Source organism: Bemisia tabaci, chromosome 6, assembly GCF_918797505.1.
Source record: "Bemisia tabaci chromosome 6, PGI_BMITA_v3".
Lineage (NCBI taxonomy): Eukaryota > Metazoa > Arthropoda > Insecta > Hemiptera > Aleyrodidae > Bemisia > Bemisia tabaci.
Genome location: NC_092798.1, coordinates 52,024,277 through 52,052,043, shown reverse-complemented (window position 1 = coordinate 52,052,043; position 27,767 = coordinate 52,024,277). Strand labels below are relative to the sequence as shown.

Here is a 27,767-nt window from a genome sequence, read left to right as displayed (position 1 = left end):
AAACGCATTTAATTTCAATTCCAAAGCGATTCTTTCTGTGCGTGTGATCCCCTCTATGTAAATGCTCATATAAATTCAAGGGGTCTCGGATGTGGAAAACCCGACGGTTACCAACATTCATTTCGACATGAGTAAAACTCCTGTAGATAAGCAGCGAGTTTGTTGGGAAATCCGAGACCATATGAACTCAAATTTGGTGATCCGCATCGACTCTGTTTCAAAGAAGAGGACAAAAGACGGAAGTCTGGTTAAAAATCTTCTTTTCCTCGAAGAATTTCGATGGAATTGATCAGAAATCCATGCTTTTCATCGGGGAACTTTTCCCCGGAAATAAAAATAAAACAAAAAAAAAAAAAAAAACAATCAAAGAATGGAAAATTAAAGAATTCTAGACGTAACGGATAAATGCCGGATCGTGCCTCATTGAGAGCAGTAAGAAAACTGGTGCGCCTTCAACTGTGTGCATAGGCAACATAGACATCCGCAGAGCATGTACAGTTGCATCCAGACGTAGTCAACAGCGTTACCTCCTGTAACCAACCTGTTGGCTTTCATACTGACCTTACGTACCCATTTTTATTATTTTGCCCCCCTCGAGGACCCTTCCCTAATTTGTATTCATAGAACACTCATCTAAAAGAGCATAATAAAACTTTTTTAACACACCCACATCTGAAATACACGGGGAAAAAAATTGCTGATTCAACAATTCAATCGCTAAAAACAGTGAGTGCAATGTTTCAACGCAGATTTTACAACAAAAAAATGACCACATTGTAAACTAATTTAACCACGGGGGTGGTTAAAGTAGCATTTTTTTGTTGTAAAATCTGCGTTGAAACATTGCACTCACTGTTTTTAGCAATTGAATTGTTGAATCAGCAATTTTTTTTTCCGTGTACGTTAAAAGTCCTACCATTCAACGTATTTTTTTTTATTCCCTGACGTAAGACTCTAAGACATCCGAGTCCGTCATGCCACACTCAAAGAAAAAGATTGGTAGAATTTACTATCATTCTTTCACGCTGTATATCACACACCTTTAAGGAATGGTAAATTCTAGCAATCTTCAAGTTGATTCTGTCAGAGGAATGGTTACCTGTACCAGTATATCAGTAACCTTTACCTTTCTTCTGGCAGAATCGACTTTGAATTGACGCTGTGTAAAATACAGCGTGAAGGAATGGTAAAGTCCACCAATCTTTGTTTTTAATGGAGGGTTGACGTTACGCACGAAGTTTGGCATGGGTGGATCCGAAGTGTAGCATTACGATTCTCGACGTGCGCGAATCCGTGCGAGGGATTGGACCTGGCGTGATTTTCATGCCTCCGATTCGCATTGGTGTTGGCGTTCCCCCGTGTCATTTGGATAATGATAGCGGGAACCCGGGATGAGAGACGCCAGACGAAAGGTCCGACGCGAAAAATCTTTTCTATGGCGTTTTATTTACCGCTATTAATGCCGAGCGGGAAGGAGAGGGCGAGGGGGGGTTGAGCCCCGCGGTGAAATATCGCGATATGGTGCCGCTGCCTCTGCTCCCATGCCAAAGAAAAACGCCGTATCAACATTCGAGAGTTGCCAAATTTCCTTCGATAAAATGTGAATTTTTGAGGAAAATTATGAATATTTTCCCCCGAAATTGTCAGGAACTTTAGGTGAAATTGCGAACAAAATCATCTGAAAAATTGAAAGGAAAATGTTTGAAAGTTTACCAGGAATTTCGTGTTTTTTCAAAGGAAATTTGGCAACTCTTGAATGTTGATACTGCGTTCTTGCTTAGCACGGGAGTGTGCGTGCCCGTGCGGTTTTCGCCTTTTTCCAAGTGGCGCTCGTGCTCGCAAATGGAACCGTTTCTTTGACGTTTCATTAATGCGCCAACCCTCTCTCGTTCCGTGTGTCTTACACAATTTCACCCCCAACCCCGACCCCCGGATCAGGGATTCCAATCTAGGCTTGATAGCTCCGTGGGTGTGCATATGCTTTGCGTGTTTTCTCACCTCTGCACTTAAATCCGAGCGAATCGCTGAGGCGTTTTATAGAAAGAATACGGATGGAAGTGGAGTAGAGTTGATGCGTGTTCCCACATCACTCCAAGCAATCGTGCATGGTAAAAAATTGTGACATTTCCTTGTTTCCTCGACGAAGGAGCGTAACTCTATTCCGAGGCTGCAAAACTGATACAAACATTTGATATTTTACAGAAATACACCTGTGCCGTTTTTGTTCAAAATGGTTTTGCTTTTTGCATAAGATCAGCAGATAAAACGAGTAAAATTTCGAAGAAATGCCCAAGATTCTTCCGGTAAAATTCTCAGATTTCCCTAAAAATTCTAATTTTATCAAAGGAAATTTAGCAACGTCGGATGGCTCATACGGCGTTCTTTCTTAGCACTGCAGAATAGAATCGCTCCATTTCAATTTTGGCTTATTTCGTCGTTAACATCATGAAAGAACGTAACTTCATTTCAATATTGCCACATTTCCCTTCGCAAATTGCATATTAACTAGGACCATCGTGAGCATTCCCAACTGAAAATTTCACCGGTTTGACCTCGTATTTCACGCGAAAATCAGAGACGTTCTTGATGAAAATTGCACAGCTGCAACATAGTAAATAAATTAATTGTCTGAGTCAATTTGGCAACCTTGGACGGGAGACGACAATTTGTCTATTACTTTGTTTAACAATTTCAATGATGAGCCCACTGTAGAGCGCTCATAAATACGTGGTCTGTTTCTATCCAGGAGAATTTCTCGGAAATAAACCTCGGCGAAAGGAATCCTCTCGGAGTGGGATCCCGGAGCATTTAAAAAGTAATACCGTCCTTGAACCTGTAATTATTTCCGGTCCCACCTGACGGGGGGGTGGGGAGGGGGAGGGCACCAAAGTTCGGAGCAAGTTTGGAATGTTGAAGCTCGGAGGCGGCCGCGAAAATCTCAACGAGAGCATTCATCTGAGTGCGTCATCGTTAAAAGTTCGAGATGGGCGGAAAATCAACATTCAGAAGGAAATACTATATCTCGACCGGCGTTGCCAAATAACCCATTCCTTCAGCCCTCGAGCGGGAGTAGATGGTCAAATTTGGCAATGATGCCTCAGGTCCTCTCCGCGTTCCTGAGTTAACGAGTGGATTGAGGACAGTGGGACAGAAAGTCATCAAAACGGGAGGTGCACTCGGCAACAAGCGCGTATCTCCATTCTCCAATCGGAAGGTGTGTGTGGTTGTGTGGTTTTGGTTCGGGACGGGAGGAGGGCGATGCCAACTTCGAGCACTTGATCAGCGCACTAAATTGTTCAAAAGACGCCCGAACTTGGGTGCAGCGTTTAGCCAAGTTATAGCTATTCGAGGAGTCGCCGCTTCTTTGTCCGCGGCTTTTAAGTTTCGTCCGAAACCTCTCTATTCGGATATTCAAAGGCCGAGGGCACGGGCCGCCACGCGGCACAACTCCGATGAGCGCTTTGCGCCAACGGGACCGCTTAGTAACATTGAATAACCTGGATCGTCCCGTGAAAATTTCAAGTAGTGAGTTTTACCTTGCAACTGCCGAAAGTTGATGGGCAATTGAATCTGTGAGAACGAAAACACACCAACTCGGTATAACTCGAAAATGCTCAATTTTCATTAAAGACAGTCAATCTTTATTAAGGTCATTGAAGTTAGCGCATCTGTCCCAACTTGGACCTTTAAAGTATCCTCAAGTACCTATCTTTTGGCACCAAAAATCTTTTTCTCAGACTAACTTCTTCACTCACTGTGCAGTTTTTGTGTGTCTTGATTATTTTCATTTTATCGAGTTTGTGTGTTTTCGTTTTCTTTGATTCAATTACGGTAAAGCCCTGAATTTACTGGGGTGGATATTTGAAGTTATGAAAATACGCGATTCGTTGGCAGAATAGAGCGGAACATTGCGAGGTCACGCCTCGCACCATCGCGCCTTCAATTTGGCAGACGCAACACGGACATCCATCGAGTACGAATAGTTGTATCACTGCGCCGTCGCATCAACGCGCGTCCTCTCTCTTTTCCATATTGTGTGATATGGTTGTTTGATTTTGAAAATCTAAGATCGAGCTGCGAAGGACCTTTGAGGGTAAGCGATGTAATTAGGACACATCCTATTTCCAATCTTAATCTTGAGATTTCCAAATAATGTTTTGCAGACACAGCCAAGAAATTAAAAAATGGAGAATTTGCATGTGAATATTTTATCGCTTCATCTGAGAGTGCATAAAGAGCTGATTTCACAGTATTTTTTATAGTTTTTTTTTCTAATATGGGGAATACTAAAACATAAATTTAAAAGTGAGAAAACGCACCGCCTAGTGACGTCATCTGGCGGCATTTCCCATATAAACACATGTATTTTAGCAGATTAGATCATTTTATCATATCGTCTCCAATAATTGTTCAACGCACTTATGAACCAAGGGTATCCTCGTGTTCAGCTCACTTGGTAGCGTCCACTCAAACACGGAATTCATCAAATTTCAGACGCTTGCAAATTCTCCATTAGGACACATCGTATATCGATGGTGTAAGTCGGCAATCACATAACTCGTTTGCGGTGTCTGAAAATCTCCGCCTGTATATTAATTTTTTAAGGAGGAACAAATTGACATCATTCCTTGAAGTTTTTGCAGAATTTTCCTCGCACAGAGAAGAAAAATCACGGCAGTTTTAAAGAATGACCGTTGAGTAGTTTTCCGTTTAATAAATAAAGTATGATAGGATGTCTGCAACGTCGCCAACCGAGTTATGTGATTGCCGACTTACACCGTCGATATCGAATCTTAACCTTGAGATTTGCAAATAAAATTTTGCAGACTCGGCCAAGCAATTAAAGAATGGACCAATAGACAAGGTACAAATTTCAGCACTTGATACATGTTTCTGAATCAAAATTTCACGTAGAACACGATGCGCACATAGACAATTACCGAAATTAACTCCTTACTAAGATATTTGATGATTCTTGATGTGTGAATTCAAACCACCCGCTCATTAAAACTCAATGCTCTATGTGATTCACATCGCGCGCTAAACGTTATCATGACAGTCTCTGCGATGTAAAAATCTGGCAACCTCAATCTTGACGCTTTGGCTCAGCTGTAGCAAATTCCCAATAGTTTGAACAACACATGGTGGAAAATGAACATTGCTCGATTGAGAGGCTTGCTGAAACCGTTGTAGTGCGCGATTTGACTCGCGTAGAGCTTTGAGTTTCTTGTGAGCGGGCAGTTCAAATTCCTTGTAGCCAATGTGAAATAAAAACGTTAATATCTTTTTTAGGAGTTGGTTTCAGTAATTTTCGTTGTAAGAATCGTGTTTTACGTGAAATTCTGGTTAAGAAACATGTATCAGATTGCTTAAATTCGTACCTTGTCTAGTGGTCCATTAGTGCCTGTTCGAGAGCCCCAGTTTTTCCGTGGTGGAGAGCCTTAAAATTCCGGAGCAATTAGAAATGGATTCCGCATGTTTTAACTCTCTCTCTCTCTCTCCCTCTCTCTCTCCCTCTCTCTCTCTGAAAGGACTCCAAGATTCCTTACACGGCAATATTCCCCATGCTCGGCTCTTGGGCCAAGTTGACCCCGTTCCCCTCGTCGGCATGCGGGGTTTGGAGAGCGCTCGCGCTCGCCTTTGATTCGGTGGCGGAGCTCGAGAAGTTATTTCCCGCAACCTTTTAGTTGGCGTCTGCAGGGATAAGATAAACCACGCGAGGACCATTCACCGTGTTGCAGGTGCAGCGGGGGTGGGCTGAAAGGTCAATTACGCTGAAAATCAAAGATTCAGGCCCCGAGTACTCTTTAAGTCGGAGGGAATCTGTGAACTCAAAAGCAGCCGGAGCTCACTTTGTACGCGTCTTGTACAATGCAAAAAGTGCACCGGCGGTTTCCTCTCGCGCCTTGTTGCTGCTTTGTACGAAGAATTCGTCTTTTTTGTACACGGAAAAATACATTGCTGATTTAACAATTAAATTCTTGAAAAATATGTCCGACATATTTCAAATGTACATTTTACATGTAACCACGGGGGTGGTCAAATTATCATTATTTTATTGTAAAATCTAGATTGAAGCAAATCGAACATTTTTTTAAGCACAGAACTGGTAATCAGCAATTTCATCTTTTCCCTGTGCCTATAGTTGACAATTAAGTATCTTCGGATCATGGCGTTGTACTGCTCCACTTGCGATGTTTTTTAAATAAAAAATAAATATCCTTAAACTATTAAATTTCAAAACTAAGGGACACCCCAACGGCTCAACGCGCGTTGACGGCGCAGAGATACAACTATTAGTGCTTGATAGATGTCCGTGTAGCATCCAAAAAATTGAAGGCGCGATGACCGGAAACATGTCGGAAACTTTTTAACTACAAAATTGTTAAATCAGCATTATCATTTTTTCCCCGTGCAAATTATTTCGTCAATACGCTGCACATACGGGAGAAAACCTCGGTTACACAAACCGACCTTCGATTCATACGGAACTGTAAAATTTTAGGTCCAGGTAACCGAAAATGTTCGGCTCTTCGAAGCTAACTTCAGTTTAAGACGATCGAAGTATAAACCTCAAAGATGGCTAGGAGAAACTTTGGTCACCCGATACCAATTTTGGCTCCTTTGACTAAAAACGTCGACTACCTACGGAAACTCTTGAGTTCCCACGCAGTAACACTACGCAGGGTACCAGGTTTATCTTCTCAAAATTTCATTTATGTATTTTCTGTTCTTTTCTATCATTGGCAAGCCTGGCCTGATAACTTCACGGTTTTCAGGACTTCTCTGAAAGTGGAGTTAGGTTCTTTTATGAAAGAAGTGATTCGCAAACTAAACGGCAACGTAGCTTCAAGATCACCGAAGCTGTGTTGCCTCTCGGTGCATAAATCTCTATCTTTCATGCAGAGCACAAAGTGAAGGAGGCGAATTTTTGAAACCCCGTCTCAAGATCGCCTGAGAGAGGATTGGAAAAAGATATGTGCTGCTTTCCGTAATGATGAGATTTGCAGGGCGCCCCCTCGAGAATTCCCTCGGCTCAGCCATCATTCAGCACCCCCTCCCCCCTCCCCCATCCTCCCCTCTGCACTCCCCCGCCCAGTTCGTTTTTTAAAGGAAACTCTGTCTGCTGAGCTTCTGTTTTGTTTTGTTTACCCCCCTAACCAACCCCCTCCCCCGGCGGGTGGGAAATCATCGCCGGTTGGTAATTTGAGGAGAACTCGGGTTCCTCCTGCGGCGACCAACTCAATCTTTTTCAGATTTACATTTTTCGTCAGCGAGGTCGGTGTTCCGATTTTACATGCCAACGGCTCTCGAATAAAAAGACGCAACACGAGAAAGTGTGTTGGAGTTGTGTTCCTTTAAAATAGACGAAATTCTTTCAGAAAGCGCAAAGTTTTTAATGTTATGATTTACACCACGCAAAGCGCTGTATTCATGTCACAATGGGATGTATTTACTCTAAAAGGAACTTTTACTTTGCACGCAAACCCTATGCACATAGTTCCTTTTAGCATAAATACGTCCAATGCTCTTTAATATTGTCAACCAATGCCGCTCATGTTATAATGCTGAATGTTGACCTCTAAAGGCATCGATAAGAGTTCTAGACACCATTCAGTTTGCTATGATTTCGTCACTCCTCCAACGAAAGGGCGTAACTGAATTTCCAAGTGAAGCCTAGAAAACACAGAACCGTATGGACAATAAGGCTCAAGTGAAATTGAAATTCGCCCTTTCGATAGAAGAGTGACGATTTCTCCATTCGCAGAACCGATAGGACCAATGAAAAAGAAACCGCGTGTACCCTAACTCAGTTAATGGGATCATCACCCCATCAAAGTGCATTACACGACCCCTAATAGGTGACCCTCGTGCTCCATTCAGCCGAGATACATCGCTCAATAAATCGATCGGCCTACGACGCGCGTTTTCGATTCAACACGTGATTCGGCCGAAATCAAAACCCAACAAGTGCATTACTTCATGAGCCTCGAGCTCCATAAGAATGCTTACCCCCTGGGGCTCATGAAATACCGGGTTCCCGGCGCACGTCTCAAGGAAGAGGGCAGTAAAGGAGCGTTTTGTCGGGCGCTGGCCGAATTAATTAATGGCGGCCTTAATGAACCATAAGTTGAGTGTCCGTGGACTTAACGCCCCTAATAAAACCTAGCCCTCGTCCGCGTGTGTTACGGCCGCTCAAATGGGTGGCAAGTCGTTAATGCTCATTAGAGCGGATACGACCCTCGGCCGCACCCCCGCCCACCCCCCTCCCCCCGCGCGAGTGCCCCTTTGCGGGATTCTTGGCTCCGGAATGCGGTCCGAGCACCTTTGCGCCCGGAAGAAAGCTCGACTTTCAGAGCCGACGCGAGTTTGTCTTGTCGAGAGGTGGTTTTCGTCCTGTGGAATGCTCTTCGTTTACCGCGCGGGGTTGTTTGATGACGACGTGGAGCCAGGTACTCAAAGGGACACGGGAAGTCGTGGTAGAGAAAAAAAAGTGACAGGGATTTTTGAGGAATTAAGGAAAAACGTCAAAGAAATCGAGGCCTGTGAACTTTGAGAGTTGAAAATATGCTCGAAGAAATGAGAGAGGAAAAATTGAAATTCACAAGACCGAAGGTAGTTTCAGAAATCGTGGTTTGAAGAAGTTCTTGAATGCCGGACCGACCTTACATAATTTTAAGTAAATTTAGGTATGAAGCTTTTTTTAACATTACTTTTTCCTGTGGCATGGAGGATTTATAAGTATTTAAGGTAAAAATCATAATAGAAAAAAAAAAATCTGTAGCTCACCCGGTATTTCTTTTATGCTGTTGACGTTGATTACACTCTGAGCATAAAATGATTAGAGCTGGATGTACAATGTCCGCTCTTCAAAATTTTACAAAGTGCGATTGTATTATTAATTATTTTGATTTTCTTCTCTTGTGCTCGTCAGGGATCGTAGTCCATGGAGAGAATGTATTCAAGGAGCACATCGATCGTCCGTAGTTGGATGAAATGTTCGACTTTTGAGTTTTTATCTGAGAACCTCATGCAGTATTCTTTCTCCTGACGTCTTGTTTTATAATCGAACCGCGTTTAACAGAAAAGAACCAATCCACATGTGGACCACATCAGCTATTGCAAAATTAAACTGCAATTTCATTTTTTACAAGTGAACGTCTGTGCTGATTCCCTTATAAACTTTGAGAAATTCGCTTTGAAGTGAGCAGAAAATTCACTGAAATTTTGACAAAAATCTGCACAAACGTTTTCTTATAACAATTTAAAATGCCTCTTTACATTCGGTAATAGCTGATCCGGCTCGGTTCCTTTCTCGTTAACGCGAGCGATTGGTGTGTCGTTTGTTGGAAACACAACCAAGCAAGCGTGCAGAAGACTGCACGCGCGGCTGTCTAGCCCACCATGAAATGAAAAAGCCCCTTTTTTACATCAAAAGGTAAAATTTGTCGGTAACGCAGTTGCAGATTCGATTATCTATAATGATCCAAACGGAAGAAAAACAGCGTTACCACCTCGCAATGATCGCCGCACGGTGGATCGAGTTAGTTGGAGATTATGACAAAAATTGGAAACTTCAAACGCTTATAACTCCGTTTTCACAAAACTTTGAGGTTCTAAAAGTGGCTCCACTGTGTTTCTTCGTGAAATTTGCTTTCAGAGGCACCCCTTGAAATTTAAAATGCGACGAAATAAACATCTAAACTTTCAGTTTTAGTCAAAAATTCTATGTCCGACGTCTCAAATGGAGAATTTGCAAGGGTCTGAAATTTGATTAATTTCGTGTTTAAGTGGAATCCAATGAGTGAAATGAAGACGAAGATACCTTTGACTCATAAATTGAGCAATTATTAGAGGAGATATGACAAAATAACCGATTCTGCTAAAATACATGTGTTTAAATGGAGAATGCCGCCAGATGACGTCACAAAGCGGCAAATTATTTCACTTTCAATCAAATTTCTCCACAATTTCCCATGTCAGAAATTTTTTTTGAAAAAAACTGCGAACTCAGCTCACTAGGCGCTCTCAGATGAAGCAATAAAATTTTTGTGCGCCAATTCTCCATTGACTCGATCCACTGTGCGCCGCCGAACAGTGTATCTCGCCGAAAAACACGAGAGACCATCACACTCGACTAAAAACTACGACAAATGTGAACGGACGGGGTGGGGAATGAATGTAGCACTATAATTGCATGTTTGGCTGGACCCCAAACCCCCCCCCCCACCCCCGCCGCACCGCGGGGCGCGAGTGACCGCGGAGCACTCAAACACACTCCTGGGCGCGCGATGTGCTATGTGTTTGACAAGCCACTTTTGGACACTCATCGGGAATCGATGATCAAGTTATTAGGGGTGCGTCGCGACTCGCCACCGTCGGCGCTTTCGATTTCGATTCCGCTTTTGTTGTCTCCGCGAGGTGGAATGTTTTTCACCGATGCTCATCGCGAGGCGTATGTCCGCCCGCCGCCGCAATTAGTGATTCGCGTCGGGGGACGTCCAATTCCCCGCTCTTGCATTGTTGCCGCCCCTTGGATTGAGCATTATTGCTCCCGTCGCCGTCGTGTTATCAAAGAGGATAATACTGCCGTGTTAAGGAAGAACGCCGTATGAACCTTCGAGAGTTGCCAAATTTCTCCGAATAAAACTCGTATTTTTGAAGCGAGTTTATCATATTTTTCCTTTAAACTTTGCAGGTATTTTAGATTTAATTGCAAACAAAATTCGCTGAAAAATTGAAGGAAAAATATTCAGAATTTTCCCGGTAAATTCTTTTTTTATTGAAGGAAATATGGCAACGCCTGAATGCTTTTACGGCGTTTTACCTTAGCGCGGCAGAATAGCTTCAGTGGCGAAGCTTGAATGATCAATTATCGATATTTCCCTTTGGAAGCTATCGTAAAGAATTGATTAATGAGGTGCTCGTTGCGAACACCCTGTTTATCGATCCTTTTCCAAATGTTGAAGGGCAAATCAATGGATATGTCGCGAAAGACGCCATGCGCCACTAGTTGCAACGACTCTAACTCTGATCATATTCGTCAATATTATGGTAAATGTTACCAGATGTCTGGATCTAGCGAACTTTACCCCACAGTGTCACTGCCAAAATCAAGTAAAACAGCCGTGAGGAGAATTTTTCAAGGAAGACTCTACTTTTAAGTAAAACGAAGCCCTTTTTTGCCAGTTCCTAACTTGAAACTTTATTTGTTGTGTGTCCAAAACGAAACCACGAAAGCATGCAGAAGATGACACTTACGGCTGTCTTTCCTAACACAGTAGTCTGACATGAAAATGAATAGTACCTTCTTCACATGGCAAAAAATTCAGGAGGCTGCGCTGCAATGAGGATTGGCCCAACAAGGCCAAAACGCGTCTGCAGTTGCCTTCCTGAATGGTTGTTACTAGTGTTGCACCAAACAGCGGATCTCTTCGAGGGAAAATTGTGCCCATATGTGAGCTTCTTTCCTCTGTAGTGGATATCAGCTTTATACTGAATTTAACGCACGATGGCTAAGAAACTCCAACATACCTTTTTTACATAAATAAATAAAATAAAATTCGTCGATTTTTAATCATCTAAACGAGTCTTTTGGATGATTGGCGGCAATTTGACGAAGAACGGAGGCCTCTTTCAATAAAATTTTCCACTCAAACACTAGTGAGCTAGTTTTCCCAAAACATAATTTTTGCACTTACCCTTCGCTTACTTACTCTCACTTACTTATCACGGCAGAATATCACGAAGGTCTCTTTGCAAAACTCTCCTTTCAGATTTGACTAGTATCCTGATGTACTTCATTCTTTGCACGGTTTGACAATGCGAATACGACACTTGCTAGGCTCCATTGTCTCGAGCTGTCGACTATCTCACCCCCCAGGGGGGAGGGGGGGGGGGCTGGTGTGGGGTCCTTATGTTTTCCCCTCTCCATTGGCGACGAGCCCTCGACGGGCCGTGACTCGGCGGATAATTGAGCCTTCTTACGTCCAATTCTTAAGATTTTATGAGCCGCCAATTTAATTTCGGAGCGAGTGACCACTCGCTTTTCGCCCAATAACCGCCCGCCAGTGTCCTCAAGTCCTTTTGTTCTATGATAAATGTGACTCGCCGCCCGTTTAATTTATCCCGTTCGCGTTTCCAGGTTCACCAACCCCGCGGTCTTTTCGCTGCTTTTTGTTTTGTTGCCTTGTGGAGCAATATTTCTGCTCGGAATGAGCGTCGATCGATTTTGGTCAATTTTCGGGCTGAAATAAAAGTACCCAATAACATGGGTCAAATTTGAGCTTTTCTCTCTCTATATATTGACAATCCGTTTGCTTTCTATTAGTCGAAGAGGGGCTGTGACATCAAGGAAGAATCAAATGTTGTCCAACTCAGTTTCGTCTACTTTTCAAATTGTTCTTTTTTCAGAATTAGATCAAACTAATAAAATCAACATTTAGGTTTCCAAAACTCTTAAGTAGTTTTTTACCGAAACTCATGTGGTAAAAAATTATTTTGGTGTAGTTGAAGTAATAACGTGATATTTATACCATGGAATTGTCTCAAAATGAACTCCGAGGCATGGCACGAATGAGAATTAAATAAATTTGTCTGTTTTCAAAGCTGCTTTGTAATTCTCTGTTTTGCATACAGTAGTCTCAGCATCATTTTAGTGTTCGAAAACCTCGACAAATCAGGAGGATGTTTCAAAAATTTCCCTTAAACGTGGAAGTTTCTTTCATTGCCGTCGAATAGTTAAGCGTTTAAGACACCGTCCCTATTCTCTACTCGCAGAGCCGACATTTTGCCCTGAATACTTCTCTTGTGAAAATGACTTTCACGCTTATCGTTCTTTAAAAAGCAGGAGGAAAAAAAAACAAGAAATTTCTTGTCAAAAAGTCACCCAAAATTCAGAATGAAGCAAGGGAATTTTGAGAACACGGAAAAAAATGTATGTTGGTAGCACAATACTCGACAAGTATAAATGCTGATTTTACAATGAAGAATGTTACATTAACCACGTCCACCATTAAATGAACAAATTTAATGTCGTTAGCATTTTTTTAAGTGTAAAATCAGCACTTATACTTGTCGCACGTTTTTTTACCAGTATAAATGCTAAATCAACATTCAATTTTTTCCGTGATTCAAGGAAAATTATTGTCACCCGGTCGTGACTAAAAGCGCAAAAACGCAACCCCTACCCCTGGGAGCGCGTTGCGGCGTGTGAAATCCGAGCTAAGAGACGGGAAAGGGTAAAAGCGTGAGGCGGCGAGCTCATTTGAAGATGAAAAATTACGAGGGCGATGGCCGCCAAGAGCCAAGAGCGACGACGTGAACGCTGCTCGCTTCACCCGGTCGTGAAATTATGAATCAATTTGACTTTGTTTCGGGAGCCGGCGGAGGTGGCGGGTGGGGGTGTTGTGGGGTGGCGGGTGGGGGTGTTGTGGGGTGGCGGGGGGCTGAACACGTCTCAACTATTATCGGGGCTCGTATTTTCAGCTTGCGTATTGACTCCGCGCCACGTCAACGAGTGGTTTCATTAAGAAAGGCGGCGTCGTTGCCGACCCGCTTCCGGAATACACTCGCCCCTTCAGATCGAGGGTTAGGCAATCTTAGCGGCGTAGGAGTTGAAATAGTTGTATCTATCGTTTGAACCGAGGAAATTAGGTTTGAAATTCTGTTCCTTCATAAAATTTAATATGAAGACCCGCACTGGAGAAAAAAAATACATTGGATCTAGAGTCCAGACTCTTAAAAACATCGACAAGAAAAATACTCTTGATTCAATCGGATTTTTGCTTAAATCAAGAACTAAGCTTCTTAATTTGAGCGGATTTACTTTTGATTTAAGCTTAAATCTGATTGAATCAAGAGTATTTTTTCTTGTCAATGTTTTCAAGAGTCTGGATCCTAGATCCAATGTGTTTTTTTTTCCCAGTGCGGTTGTGGAATACACTTGCCCCTTACGTTTGGAGGGTAGGCAATCTTAGCGGCGTAGGAGTTGAAATAGTTGTATCTATCGTTTGAACCGAGGAAATTAGGTTTGAAATTCTGTTCCTTCATAAAATTTAATATGAAGACCCGCACTGGAGAAAAAAAATACATTGGATCTAGAGTCCAGACTCTTAAAAACATCGACAAGGAAAAATACTCTTGATTCAATCGGATTTTTGCTTAAATCAAGAACCAAGCCTCTTAATTTGAGCGGATTTACTTTTGATTTAAGCTTAAATCTGATTGAATCAAGAGTATTTTTTCTTGTCAATGTTTTCAAGAGTCTGGATCCTAGATCCAATGTGTTTTTTTTTCCCAGTGCGGTTGTGGAATACACTTGCCCCTTACGTTTGGAGGGTAGGCAATCTTAGCGGCGTAGGAGTTGAAATAGTTGTATCTATCGTTTGGACCGAGTTTTAAAGAAGCTCAGCAAGTCGCATCAAGTTCGATTCGAGGGCATTAGGTTTGAAATTGTGTGTCTTCATAAAATTTAATATTAAGAACGACTCTTTTTCTCATTCGAAATATTTTTGCTCGATTATGAATTAATTTTGACCGGATAAAATTGACAAGTTGCAGTCAAAACCACTTCCGACGCATCCTTTTCAAAACGCAACGTGGTGCGTTTATGTTACAATTGGTGGGCCATTTAAGGGAGTTCGAACATTGGATTCAATTAGACTGAATCGACACGGTCAGAGAGTTATCTCAGTAGAAACGACGGCGTTAGGAACCCGATCGTAGAAATCGCTCTCCCCTTTACTTAACGTGTTAGGCAATCTGAGCGGCGTTAAAGTTGAATTGATAAAACAGCAGGGTTCCTAGAAATCGGGAAAAACACGCGAAATTCACGTTGGTAGGAAAAAATCACCGAACGCAGGAAATGAGGGATGAAACGGCATTAAAGAGTGATGACGGTAAAACATTTCAATTTGAAGTAACTGAAATATTTTAGCGATGACTTTTGTATTTTCTTTTCCTCTTAAAAGCCCCCAAAAATATGGGGAAGCACAAGGAAACCACGGGGAATTGAAAATCTCCAATGTACTGCTTCAAACTCAGGGACCACTTTTTGCAACAAGAGACCACTATTTCCGACCTATTCATGAAACCATGAAACCACTGATCTGCCCAGAGAAATTAATGATACGTACGTTTTTTCGAAAATGAGCCAGAAAAAGGTATGTTTCTTAGTTCGGAATACTGTCGAATCAGAGCAACGTGGAATGCAGTTATGCTGATTCTGACTAATGCCCATCTTACATAAGTGATCTCTACAACGGCTCCTGCAATATTTTAGCCCGGCAACACGGCGGACAGGGTTTGCAAATCCGCGCCGCGTATTTCCACCCCACTCCTGGCCACCCGTAATTTTTTCACTGCACTTGTCACGGTAATTAATTTATTGGACGCTTGCGAATCAGACGCGACGCGGCTCGGGGCGGCGGAGGGAGGGGGAGGGGCCGGGGGCTCCGTTCGTAAATATTTTGAAACGGCGGAATACCTCGGCCCTGGGCCCCGGGCCCCCACCTGGTCTCGGTCCCACCGTAATCCCCGCTAACTTTTATACAACTTCCCCGCTCCCCGCTCCATCAATGTCCCTCTCGTGGATTTCCTTCATCATCGCCACGCTCCCGCCAGTGGCGTGGCGTGCTTTGCGATACATCGATTGTTCTACCATTTAAACCTACAAATAAGGGTCGATAAACAGGGTGTTCGCAACCAACACATTAATAATCGATTCTTTACGATAGCTTCAAATGGGGAAGTATCGATAATCTATCATTCACGCCCAGGCACTGGCTCCCGCCCCACAGTGGGACGAGTCTTCGGAACAAGTCGCACATTGAATTTTTGACAAAAATGTACAATTTTACGTTTATTTTGTCACAATTTCAATTTAGGGGGTCCTTATTATATAAAATTATACGAGAAAACCAATGAGATTACTTTTAGAACATTGACATTTTATACTTTTGAGCGCCAAAGAGCGCTATAAAAGCGGCTTTATACATACGTACATACACACATACATACATTTTATACTAATGAAGATATACGCTTTTAAAGTTTTTAAATCATGTCCGACCTTTCTAATTGGCTAGATCCACTGTGCGTCGTCTATCCGATCCTGGGCCCTGTTAATCATGCTGGCAATGCTAGAAATTGTTTAGTTCTGACATAATAACTCTTTGACTTGCTCGTAAGGTAAAAAACGAGGGAAAGGAAGCAAAAGCTCGGATTAAGTCTGAATAAAGACGTTTTATTTCTGACTCATCGAACTATACTGATAAAAATACTTGTCTTCCAGTGGCGTTGCGTACTTTGCGATTTATCGATTGATCTGCCATTGAAACCTATATGGGAGTGGATCGACAATGGTGTTTGCAACAAACACCTTAATGATTCCTCACTATAGCATCACATGGGTAAAAATCGATAATCGATCATTCACGCCCAGCCACTGTTGTGTTCTTGTGTTACTTTTGGTTAATAAAGGAGGTGAAACACAAACCAAGCCAAATTTTGTGATTTTGGTACAGTTTGCCATGAATTAAGCTCAGAAAGCAATGGAGAGCCTTGGGAACCCCGAGTCAACTAGGCTTAGGTTATTTTTTCTACATCCCGCATTAACCAAACTTTTGCGTGGATTTTTCTCACCGTGTATCAGTCTAGCATGTAGCTCTATGAACATTGTTATAACTGAATGTTTATATGCATGAATGGACCACTAGACAAGGTACGGATTTGAGCATTCCAGTATAAGTTACTTTTTCAAAATTTACAAAAAACACAATTTTAGTAACGAAAATGACCGAAATCAACTTCCAAATAAGAAATAGAGCTTTTAATGTTTGGTTACGAAAAATTTGAATTTTTGCTCACAAGAAAAATCTGAATATACGTGAGTAAAATCGCGTACTACAATGGTTTCCTCCCCATCCTGTTTTATTCTAAGCGTAAAAACGTGCAATAACCGAGCGGAAGCGCTGGTATTAAAGTAGTCATATTCTCATATACCGCAGAGACAGTCACGATAACGGTCAGTGTGCGATTTAACTAAAGTCTAGATTATTCTTTTTTCTTAAGCAGGGAGTTTAATTTCATGCATCGGAGAGCGTCAGTATCTTGGTAGGAATTACTTTCAGCCACTTCCATCGTAAAAATCGTTTTCTTTATGAAATTTGATGGGTTATCAAATATCGTAATGTTAAATTCGACCTCGTCTGGTGGTCAATTAATCAGTTTATAATTTTCATGGCTCATTTTGACAATAATGATTATTTCTATTACCCATTTTTGTCGAAAAATAATCGGTAATTCAAAATTCGACAAGTTCCAAATGAAATTTTAATTCTGGCTGCTTTACAAACAATAATGGCCAGGAATTGCGTTGAGCGCGGACCTAAGGCCGAATGTGCGCCTCCAATTGTTTGAATAGGCAACACGGACATCCTAAGAGTAGTAATAGTTGTATCAAGGCGCCATGTCTCGTCTCCGCGCACGCAGTGACATACCGTGATAGACCCAAGAGCACGTTCATCTTGCCAACAGATAAACTCGGAGTACACTAGCTCAACCCGAGAGATTCGAAGAGAGTAGAGCAGAGTAGAGTAGAGTAGAAATTATCCTTTATTATTACCCTTCCGGGTTAATGAAGTTACTAAGATACAAACTTAAGTAAAATGTATATCTACATCAATATCTTTTGATGTTTCAAAATTAAAAGTTTTCAGAAATTTAAAAGTCTCAAAATCACAAAAATTTTAAACAGTGAATTACGCATATGGACGGTGTAAGTCGGCAATCACATAACTCGTTTGCGGTGTCTGAAAATCTCCGCCTCTGTTATTTTTAAAGGAGAACAAATTGACATCATTCCTCGAAATTTTTACAGAATTGTCCTCGTACAGAGAAGAAAAATCAAGGCAGTTTTAAAGAATTGCTGTTGAGTAGTTTTCCGTTTCAAAAATGAAGTATGACAGGAAGTCTGCGACGTCGCAAACGGAGTTATGTGATTTCCGACTTACACCGTCGATTTTTAAAAACAGATTGATTCATTCCTAAAAATAACAAGAAGTTGAGTTCATTCATTGATGAGAGAAGTAAACCAACGCACCATCCTTTGACCCAAAAGCACGTCTAGCTTGCCAACAGATAAACTGGAAATACACTAGCTCAACCGGAGAGATTCGAAGGGTCGTGGCTCAAACGCGACAATAATGGATAATTAGTGGTGCATCCCTCGTCCCTCCCCGCGGGTCCGGAGCTCACCTTTTAATGAGCAGTGCTCAAGACACGCGTACGGGTTTTTATCCCGCCCCTTTCATCCCTTCCCGATCCCCTTTCATCCCTCGTATCCACGGTCCCTCGGATTATTCCGCTATTTTTGTCGTGGCTAAAACAGGCCTCCGACAACACGGTGATTGGATTAAGGGTGGCCCTCCCGGTTCCTGCTGTGATCACCCCCGGTTTACATTGCAGGAACCGCGTATCTCCTCACGATTGTCGGCGGAGATAAGGGTTTTTTGCATCGCGGGACCCTCGTGCAGCTATTTCCCTTAACTTCTGAGTCGGCCGACTCGCAGACGGAAGTAACTTCCGCGCCCAACTACTTTTGATTAAATTTTCAGAACTTGGTTGATGGACGTCAGAATTAGCGCAGCGGAGACAGCTTGCAAACAGGATGAGGTCGATGAAACGGACGTATTTCTGCCGAACGGAACTATGTGCGTTAAGACAAGAGCCTGAGACTCATAAGAATATATACATAACAGGGCTCACGTCATAATACACATAGTTCCGTTTGGCAGAAATGCGTCCCAATGGATTAACCTCCTCGGCTGTTTAGCATGCCGTACTTGCCTAGGTATAATTTTCGAGCGAACGGAAGCTACAGCGAATAAGAGGGTAAACAATGGTGGGAGACATAAGCAATACGCTGGTGAAAAAATGTTCAAACAAAGGTTGAAACTTTTGCGAACCTCGGCCAGCGAAAGTAATGTGCGTTGAGACAAGAGCCCTGAGACTCCAAGAATATACATACAGGCTCACGTCATAATACATAGTTCGTTTGCAGAATGCGTCCCAATGGATTAACCTTCCTCGGCTGTTAGCATGCCTACTGCTAGTATTTTTCGAGCGAACGAAGCTACAGCGATAAGAGGTAACAATGTGGGAGACATAAGCAATAGCTGGTGAAAATGTCAATAAGGGTGAACTTTGCGAACTCGCCAGCGAAGTAAGAGTCCTCTTACCATACCAAGAAAGTATATGCAACATCATTAAGGTATTTGTGCTGTTATTATATGTTGCTTTTACTAAAATTACACGGAGAAAAAACTTCGTGCATGGGACCCGAAGTTGAGGTCATATTGATCTGTGAGGTTTTCGGATCTCGTGTCCGAAAACTTGAGGTCCAGCAGCCGAAGTTTGTGTCAAATTTCTGAAGTACTTCGGATTGTGCCGGCGCATTTCAAATTTGTTGCCCGAACCCAACAAAGTACTTCAGATGTTTGACCCGAACTTTGGCAACTGGACCTCAAGTTTTCGGACGCGAGATCCGAAAACTTCAGAGATCCATATGACCTCAACTTCGGGCCCCGCACACGAAGTTTTTTTCTCCGTGTAGTGGTGTTCCATATGAACCACTAATTGGTTTGTAAGCCATAGCTCCTTCTCAGTGTGCCTTTCAGAGGTTAGAGGAGGGTCTCAGTTTGTCTCTGGCTGGCGCTTACCCAAAATCTAGTGATTTTATTCGACGTACCTCTCCAAGCATGAACAGTAAACCGTTTTTTAAGCGTTCACAGACCAATTCACCGTAATTCCGAACGAAAGAGCACGGTCCGATTAACGATTAACGAGGCCTTTGTCGTGGGCGATCGGTTTCCGGTGGCTGAATTTAAAATTATCAAAATTCGCGTCACAATTCGTTAATGCACTTGTTCGCAAGACGGAAGCACGGTTTGTGGGGCAATTTGCGGGAGCTTTTGTCATCAATCTAGCGTGTAAATAGTGGAGCCTCGTTCGAATGCAACGAAACCCCTTTGAAAACAATCATCTTTGATCTCTCGCTTGAATATTTAAATACCCGGCTCTGTTTTTGTCATGAGATCGGCAACTTCAATCGCTTCGCGGGAGCAGGGGACCGGGGGCATGCCCCACCATGTTTGTTGCACATAACTTGATTGTGAAAGTATTTGTAATTTAGCGTGCCCTCACCAACGAATGGTTCTGCCGCACAGTCTGGCGTTTGCATTGAAGACCTGGACAAATCTATCTCGCGGAAATAACTCCTGAATTCAAAGAAACTTTTTTATTCGAGTGACGTATGCAACTACTATAGGCTATTGATACGTTATTTGATGCAGTCAGTCTATTTTTCTTAAAATTGGTTCCAAAATGCCTTTATTCAAGCTTTTTGAACCGTCTAACTGTATTTCTGAAAAATGTTGTTCCTTGCGGACGAATCCGTTATTTTCCGCAGATTTCCGCATAATTTTGTCTTCGAACGTTGAGACTGCTTTATTCGAACTGTGACACCTTTTTTTGAGTAGGTTGATCCAGATTCCAGGTTACTTGATGAAGAAATTTGCCCATGGATTTGGGGGTTTTTTGTAAAAAAAAATGTCGGCCAAAGTCATTGAGCTTTCCTCACGTCCTCGCTTCTTAGAGGAAGGATACTAACTCCATTCCAAGGTTGCGAAAATGACTCCAGCAATCGCTTTACTTACAGGAATGTAACTTCGCAATTTTGATCAAAGTGATGCCGATTTGTGGATATAATCAGAAGGAAAATCAGTTACATTTTAGTTACTAGTACCCCTTAATTTCCTAATAAAAATACAATCTGCGAGTGAAAATTTTGCAACCTTGAAATACACTTACACTTTTTCGTCTGTGGAGCGATATTTGTAAAATCAAATTAAGTAAAAAATATGAATACATATCGTTTGAATTAAAATAATGACGATGCAGAAATAACCTACCGAAACCAATCCAAATCCAGCTGCTTTGAAAACCTCATACCCTGAAGAAGAATGTAGGACATGAGTTGTTTTTTCTTTTAAAAAAACTTTTTTTTTTTGAATTTTGACTCTTGGCCAGATTTTAAGGGCGTATACCAGTGTGTGCTGGTGGAGCCAAAAGGGGAGTTGGCCCTGCCTCCCTTATCCCTAGCGCACCCCTCCACGGCGCACCTATTTATTCCCTCCTCCGTCGGGGGGGGGGGGGGGGAGAGCGTGCTATGGGCAGCAATTCACCGCAGCCGTACGCCATAGCTCGGCTCAAATTGAAAAATTGATTACACACTTAGGTTAGCTCCGTGCGGCCCGGCCAAATGCCCCGAGGCCCGAAATTTCAATCATGCGTTCTTTCCGCCATGTTAAGTGGCTTGGACGGACCCTACACGGATCAGCGCCGAGGCATTATCGTCGCTCCTCCGACGCAGGAACGCATCCTTATTTCCACATGAGCCCCAGAAAGCGCCGAGTTATACGGAGAGCAAGGCTCACGTGGGAATCGAGATTCTCGCTTTTGTCAGAGGAGCAACTTTATGTCCCGTGCCGGCTCCAAGATCCTCCCGCACAATGTAAGCTCCCGTGTCGCGGAAAAACGCCGCATCGGCATTCCATGGTCGTCGAATTTCCTTTTTCACGGAAAAAATAAATGCTGTTTTAGTATTTAAACTGTTAAAAAAAAAGCCCGTCAAGTTTCACATGCTGATTTTACAGTACAAAAATGCTAACCCAACATTTGAATTTCATCGTTTTACAGTGGGCGTCGTTAAGTTAGCATTTCTCCGAATGTAAAATCAGTATTTGAAACTTGTCGGACATGTTTTAAACAATATACATGCTAAATCAACATTTAATTTTTTTCCGTGTTTGGCGGATATTTTTACACTAGGTTGACTGACTCGGATCTTAGGATTCTCAACAGATATGTCTGATGAGGACATATAAAAAATTTGTAGAAAGGGGACGAGAAGAGGAAGAGGAAAGAAGCAGATGGAGGAGAAGATTCAAGAGAGGAAGACGGATTACGATTAAGAGGCAGAAGATGCAAGATAAAATAGAGAGATAGAGGCAAACGTAGGGAAGTTGAGGAAGAGACAAAATAAGAAGAGAATAAATGGATCATTTCGCAATATGGAACTACTATTGCTAGATCGTCCATTAAAGCGCATATCTGCATGATGAAACCAATGCTACATATGTTTTTTCGAATGTGAACCAAAAATTATAGCTCCTAAATAAGGAGAGGCAGAAATAGAGGAAGGAATAGAGGGAGGAAAAGATGAAAAAATGAGAAAAAAATTTTCTTTTCTTCTCCTTCCGATTTTTCTATTTTTCTTTTCCCTCTTCTTGTTCGACTTTACCCTCCAACTCGGAGGACGAAATGGACCACTTTTTGCTTTCAATTAGGAACTAAAATTTCTAACTCATTATATAGATTCAACATATGTATCATCTGTTTCCCTAAAGTAGACAAGTGTTTTTATGTATTTGAAACCTGTAGACCATTTTTTTAAAAACATTTTATTTGTTAAATCAGCAATCCATTTTTTTCGTGCAAAAATTGTAGCTCCGAATTGAAAATTGAAGTACAAATAAGGAAGACTAGGGATGATATTGACAATAATTATGAGTATCTATTTCCCCCCACAAATTTCATACCATAAAAGTTAGATAAAATTGAGAACCAAATTAAGATTAAGACGAAAACATGTATTAGTTTTCCGAAAAACGCACATTTTATTAAAGGAAATTTGGCAAGGACCGAAAGATCATACGGTGTTTTTCCTCCAATCGGGGGAATGTAAGGAGGTGGACTGATCTCGGGGATATCGGAGAGCGAATTTATTCGCCGACGGCGGTTTCGTGTCCGGCCAACCTGCGGAGGGCGGAGTTTCGGTGAGCACCGATGCGCTTTTAGCAAGAATCGCGTATCTGTATACGGCTAGCACGCAATGATAAGAGGTTTTTCACAGAGAAGGGTCCGAGGAGGGAGATGGGGTGGGGAGCATAGTCGTCAGATTGTGCGATAAAATTTGGATACTTTACATTGATTCAAATAGGGAAAAGTGCTGATTTTTCAGCACAATCTGGCAACTAAGGTGGGGAGAGAGCCGAATGTAAATATTTAGAGCCCCCGGTTTTTTGTGCTCTACCAACCGGCCTGCGTAAAGTTAAATTTTGATCGAGAAATAAAAGCCCTTTACAGTTTATGTTAGTTGACGTTCCGAACAATTAAATAAAAAAGGGAGAGAAAAAAAAACCCGCACGGAAATGGAGGGTTTGTTTCAGGTTTCGACTCAAACGTGTCATCGAAGTGGATCGCATTTCGCAAAGAGGAACCAGCGCGATTACAGTGTCGTAAACACGTTGCTTCTTCATAGTTATCTACAAAATCTCTCAGAAAAGCAAATACCTAGTTTTTGCTTTCCACCAAAATATTGTTAATTTTAAAGGCAAATAATTGTGTAAATTTTAATACTGTACATTGATGAGCCAGAAATCATAGTTCCTTATTCCTCATTGCATATTCCTTGCAATATCGAGTCCAATTGTACGAATTAAATGCTATATTGTAGCTGTGAGCAGATCTTCAACCATTTAATACATGATCATCTCACATCAAGGACTTGATTTAAGTATCCATACGTAACCCTCCCCAGTTAAAAGGACGTATACCCTAGTCCTAAAAAATAAGCATAGAGTTATTGATTCTCGATAAAAAATAAGCGTTTAACGAACATTTTGATGTCAAAAACAGCCAAACATTGGGGAGGTAACCGTAGCTCTGACTGAAAATACACACGGGAAACAACTTTATTTTGGAACGAAATCTCACTTCTGACGGTTTAACATTGAGACACCCTGTATGCAGGGCATAACGCACGGCGCCGTGGAGGAAAAGTCCAGTGTGCCCTCATTCCTATGTTAGGTCACCTCGCGATATCAGCCGCCATATTTATTGATATTTCCCGTCGACGAGGTTAAATGGCTTGAAAAACTTATTAAATATTGTTTGTCCCTTGCTCTGAGCCCCTTCACTGAACCACCTTCTGGGGTCAAGTACCTCATGATCAAAACGCGTGTCTCCGCTTTTTTATAGTTCAGTTGAGTTTCTAGCCCTTAAAATCGTGTTTTACCATTACTGCGTTAAATATATAATCGGTGTTAACGCCAATATTGCGAGGACGAAAAATAAATGACTAATAATAATTTAACGATAAATAATTAACGATGTTTTACAAGGATATAAATGCTCAATTTTTGTCCAATATTGTTCAGATTCTTACATAATACCTGAAGGAAAGTCAGTGGCATTTTCAATTTGAAATGTCCAAGATTGCCCCGGTAAAAATGCAATAGGTCAGTTGCGCTGGTCACAAAATTGTGTTTTGATGCTTGATTCTTGTAGATTGGCTACAAAAAATAAGTTCTGTCTCATGCAGCAACTGTCTACGTTCAATATTAGCCGAGATATCGCCCTTTGAAAACTCGGGTTTTTGACGGCATCCACCGCGGTAGTAACAGTAGTAACACCCTTGGTCTCTTCCACCTTGCTTCCATCCGGGTTTCACGTTGAACAGCAAGTGCCATCACATCGACTGATGAAAGCAACGTGGAAGAAACCAAGGGTGACACTACCGCGATGGATGACGTCAAAAACCCGAGTTTTCAAAGGGCGATATCTCGGTCAACATTGAACGTAGAGAGTTGCTGTTAAGAAGGATCTTATTATTTTTAGCTAATCTACAAGAATCAGGTACCAATACACGACTCTGTAACTTGCGCAACGGACCCACTTGCGAGGGAAAAATTTGGCAAAATTGAAATGTAGTTACGTTCAATCGTGAGGGAAACTTCGATTTCTCTGGGAGGAAAATCAGAAATATATCCGTAAAGCCTTGCCTTGTCCACACGAGCGCAGTTTGGACGAATTAGTTTCTCGAACTGTGGGTTCCATCAACAAGTTATTGGGTGAGTTATCAGAAGTTTCTCGGTCGATTTCGCCCGAAGTCCCTCGAACCGCGCTCGTGTGGACAAGGCCTCGAAGGCAAAAACTCCAGATCGCGGCAAGGGTATTCACGGAAAAAATTGAATGTTGCTTTAGCAATTATAATGTCAAAAGAATGTGCGGCAGTTTTCAAATTTTGATTTTACATTTTAAAAAATGCTAACTTTACTTTTGATTTTGTTCATTCAACCGTGGACGTAGTCTTTTCATAATGTAAAATCAGCTTTTGATTATTGTCGCCCATTATAAAACATTATATATGCTAAGGCAACATTCAATTTTTCGAAACTTTCTACGACCCTGAGTAAAATTTCTGAATTTTCACATTTACTACTACTACACAGAAAAAAAGATGGTGCCGACGACAGAACTTTCTGTTCACAGGGCTCCTTCAGTTTTTTTGTTACACTTACAGAATTTTTCTGTTGTAAGAACAGAACCTCGGTCGTGGGAACAGAGCACTCTGTCCGCATAACGGAAGATTCTGTGACTGTTACAAAAGAAGTGCAGGAGCCCTGTGAACAGAACTATTTTTTTGAGTGTAACAAGTCGCTCTCATAGCGCTTCTGAGCGCTCGGCGACACCCAACCGCCACTGCTAGCGATCCTGCCAGAGCTCCTCCGGCAGATCGCATCTCCTCATTTCCTGCCTTATACCCTCAATCCACGATTTGGCAGGGCGCCCTCCACGTTTTCTGCCAGGAGGGACCCCCAACTCAGAACCTCCTTAGGCAACCTAACATCTAATTTTTCAAATTTGCTTTGCAAATAAATTTACGAGATGTATTTTGATTTGTTTCAGTTGGTGTTCAGATAACGGACCTGCGCGTGCCGGCGTTCGTGGAGAACGGGACGCGGCCGGGGGCGCTGCTGGACTGCGAGTACTCGCTTCGTCCGGACGAGCTGAACAAGGAGGCCGGCCTCGTGGTTAAGTGGTTCTTCAACAACAGCGCGGCCCCGGTCTACCAGTGGATCCCGGGCAAGAAGCCGCAGGACCTCGGGATCCTCAAGGGCCGCCTCCGGCTCGACTACGCCTCCTCCGAGCACCGCGCCACCAAGCATCGCGCCCTCTACATCCTCAACCCCACCACCGAGCTCTCCGGCGAGTACAAGTGCCAGGTCTCCACCTTCGACGACGAGGACTTCATGGTCAAGAAAATGCTCGTTTTCGGTAAGTCCACCCACGCAAAACAAGCAAGCTTTTAATGACCTTGAATTTTCTAACCAAACAGAAAATCCCTGATTTAAAACTACTTCTACCATAATGGGTATAAATCTATGATTAACCCCACAGATTTCTGAACATTGCCCAAAATAAATACCTAATCGATTAACTGTAAAATTTAATTGGTTTAGCCGACCAGGAACAGAATCAACCTTTACTCCAAATGCAGGAACAGTTCAGGAATGAAGAACATCGACAGACGAAACTAGAAGACATTTTTCTCAAAGACATTTTTCTATCATTTCTTCTCAAAGATGACAATCCTAGACAGAGTTGCCACAGTCAAGGAAAACCGAGAAATATCAGGGAATTTTAAAAAGTCAGGAGAAACCGGGAAATGTCAGGGAAAATTACGAAAACGACGAAATTGTCGGAAATGTCAATGAAAAGTTAAAGCGCCTTCATTTGCTTTCTAGAATGGGTTTGAGGTTTCGAACAACTTTTGGTTGAAAACCAATTTCAATTGAACGTATTTATGCTAAAAGGAACTATGTTGCACACAATCCCTATGCACATTGTCTTTTTAGCATAAATATATCCAATTATGCCTTCTTAACCATCCGTCACATCTTCAATTGTCAGAGAATTTTACCAAAATGTGTCAGGAAAATCAGGGAAATGTCAAGGAATTTCATTTTCTAAATGATGTGACAACCCTGTCTAGAAAAAACAGGAGAAAAAACACGGGAAAAACGGGGAACAAGACTAAAATACATCACTAAAAACCCGAGATGTTTCGACTCAAAACTGAGTCATTTTCAGTTGGAAAATATATTAAAAATGAAAAATATCAAAGAAAAAATCTAAGACCCACAGATAGGCCTCACCTGTAGGTACCTGAAGGTCTCACGTTTTTTTCTCAATATATTTAATTTTTAATTTACTCTCCGACTGAAAATGACTCAGTTTTCACCGGAAAAAAGTGAAGTTGATTTAACATACTAGATGTAAAAAAAAGTGTGCGAGAAATTATAAACTGCTAAATTACCCGGCAGAGCAGTTTGTTTTATACATCTTGGCGTTACTGAAGTACCTGCTTCTATCGAGTTTTCAGATTGCACTTCAGTTGTCATGAGACTAAAGAATTCATGTACCAAATTCGACAAAGAAATTCAGCGTATTAAAGGCAGGGTTTTTTTTTTAGTGGAAAAATATCGCATTTGAGTGCAGATTCGATATCAGCATCGAATGCAATATTTTTCCTCTAAAAGAAACCCGTGCCTTCATAACGTTGAATTTCTTTGTCAAATTTGGTACATGAATTCTCTAGTCTTATGAAAACAGAAGTGCGATCTCAAAATTCGAAAAAAATGAAAAGTAGCTGAACTTATGGAACGAATTGATGCAATGTATCGCACGTCGCTCTGACACAACCGTCGAATCTTCTCAACCATTGATACACTGCGTTCAATACAGTTTTGCTTACGAGAAACCATCCACCAAATTAGATCCAAGGCAGAAACACACTACCGAAGACAAAACTATGCGTGACTCACGCCAATTACGCTGCCACGCAGAAAATTTGACGAGGA

General features: G+C 42.0%; 1 protein-coding gene across 1 annotated transcript in view; it reads left to right on the top strand.

Moving 5' to 3' along the window:
• LOC109042038 (uncharacterized) overlaps positions 1-27,767 on the top strand; it is a 503,516-nt gene that overhangs the window by 141,988 nt on the left and 333,761 nt on the right. Inside the window, exon 2 of the mRNA XM_019058595.2 lies at positions 25,813-26,181. Coding sequence (XP_018914140.2) covers positions 25,813-26,181 — 369 coding nt within the window. The remainder of the gene's footprint in view (positions 1-25,812; positions 26,182-27,767) is intronic.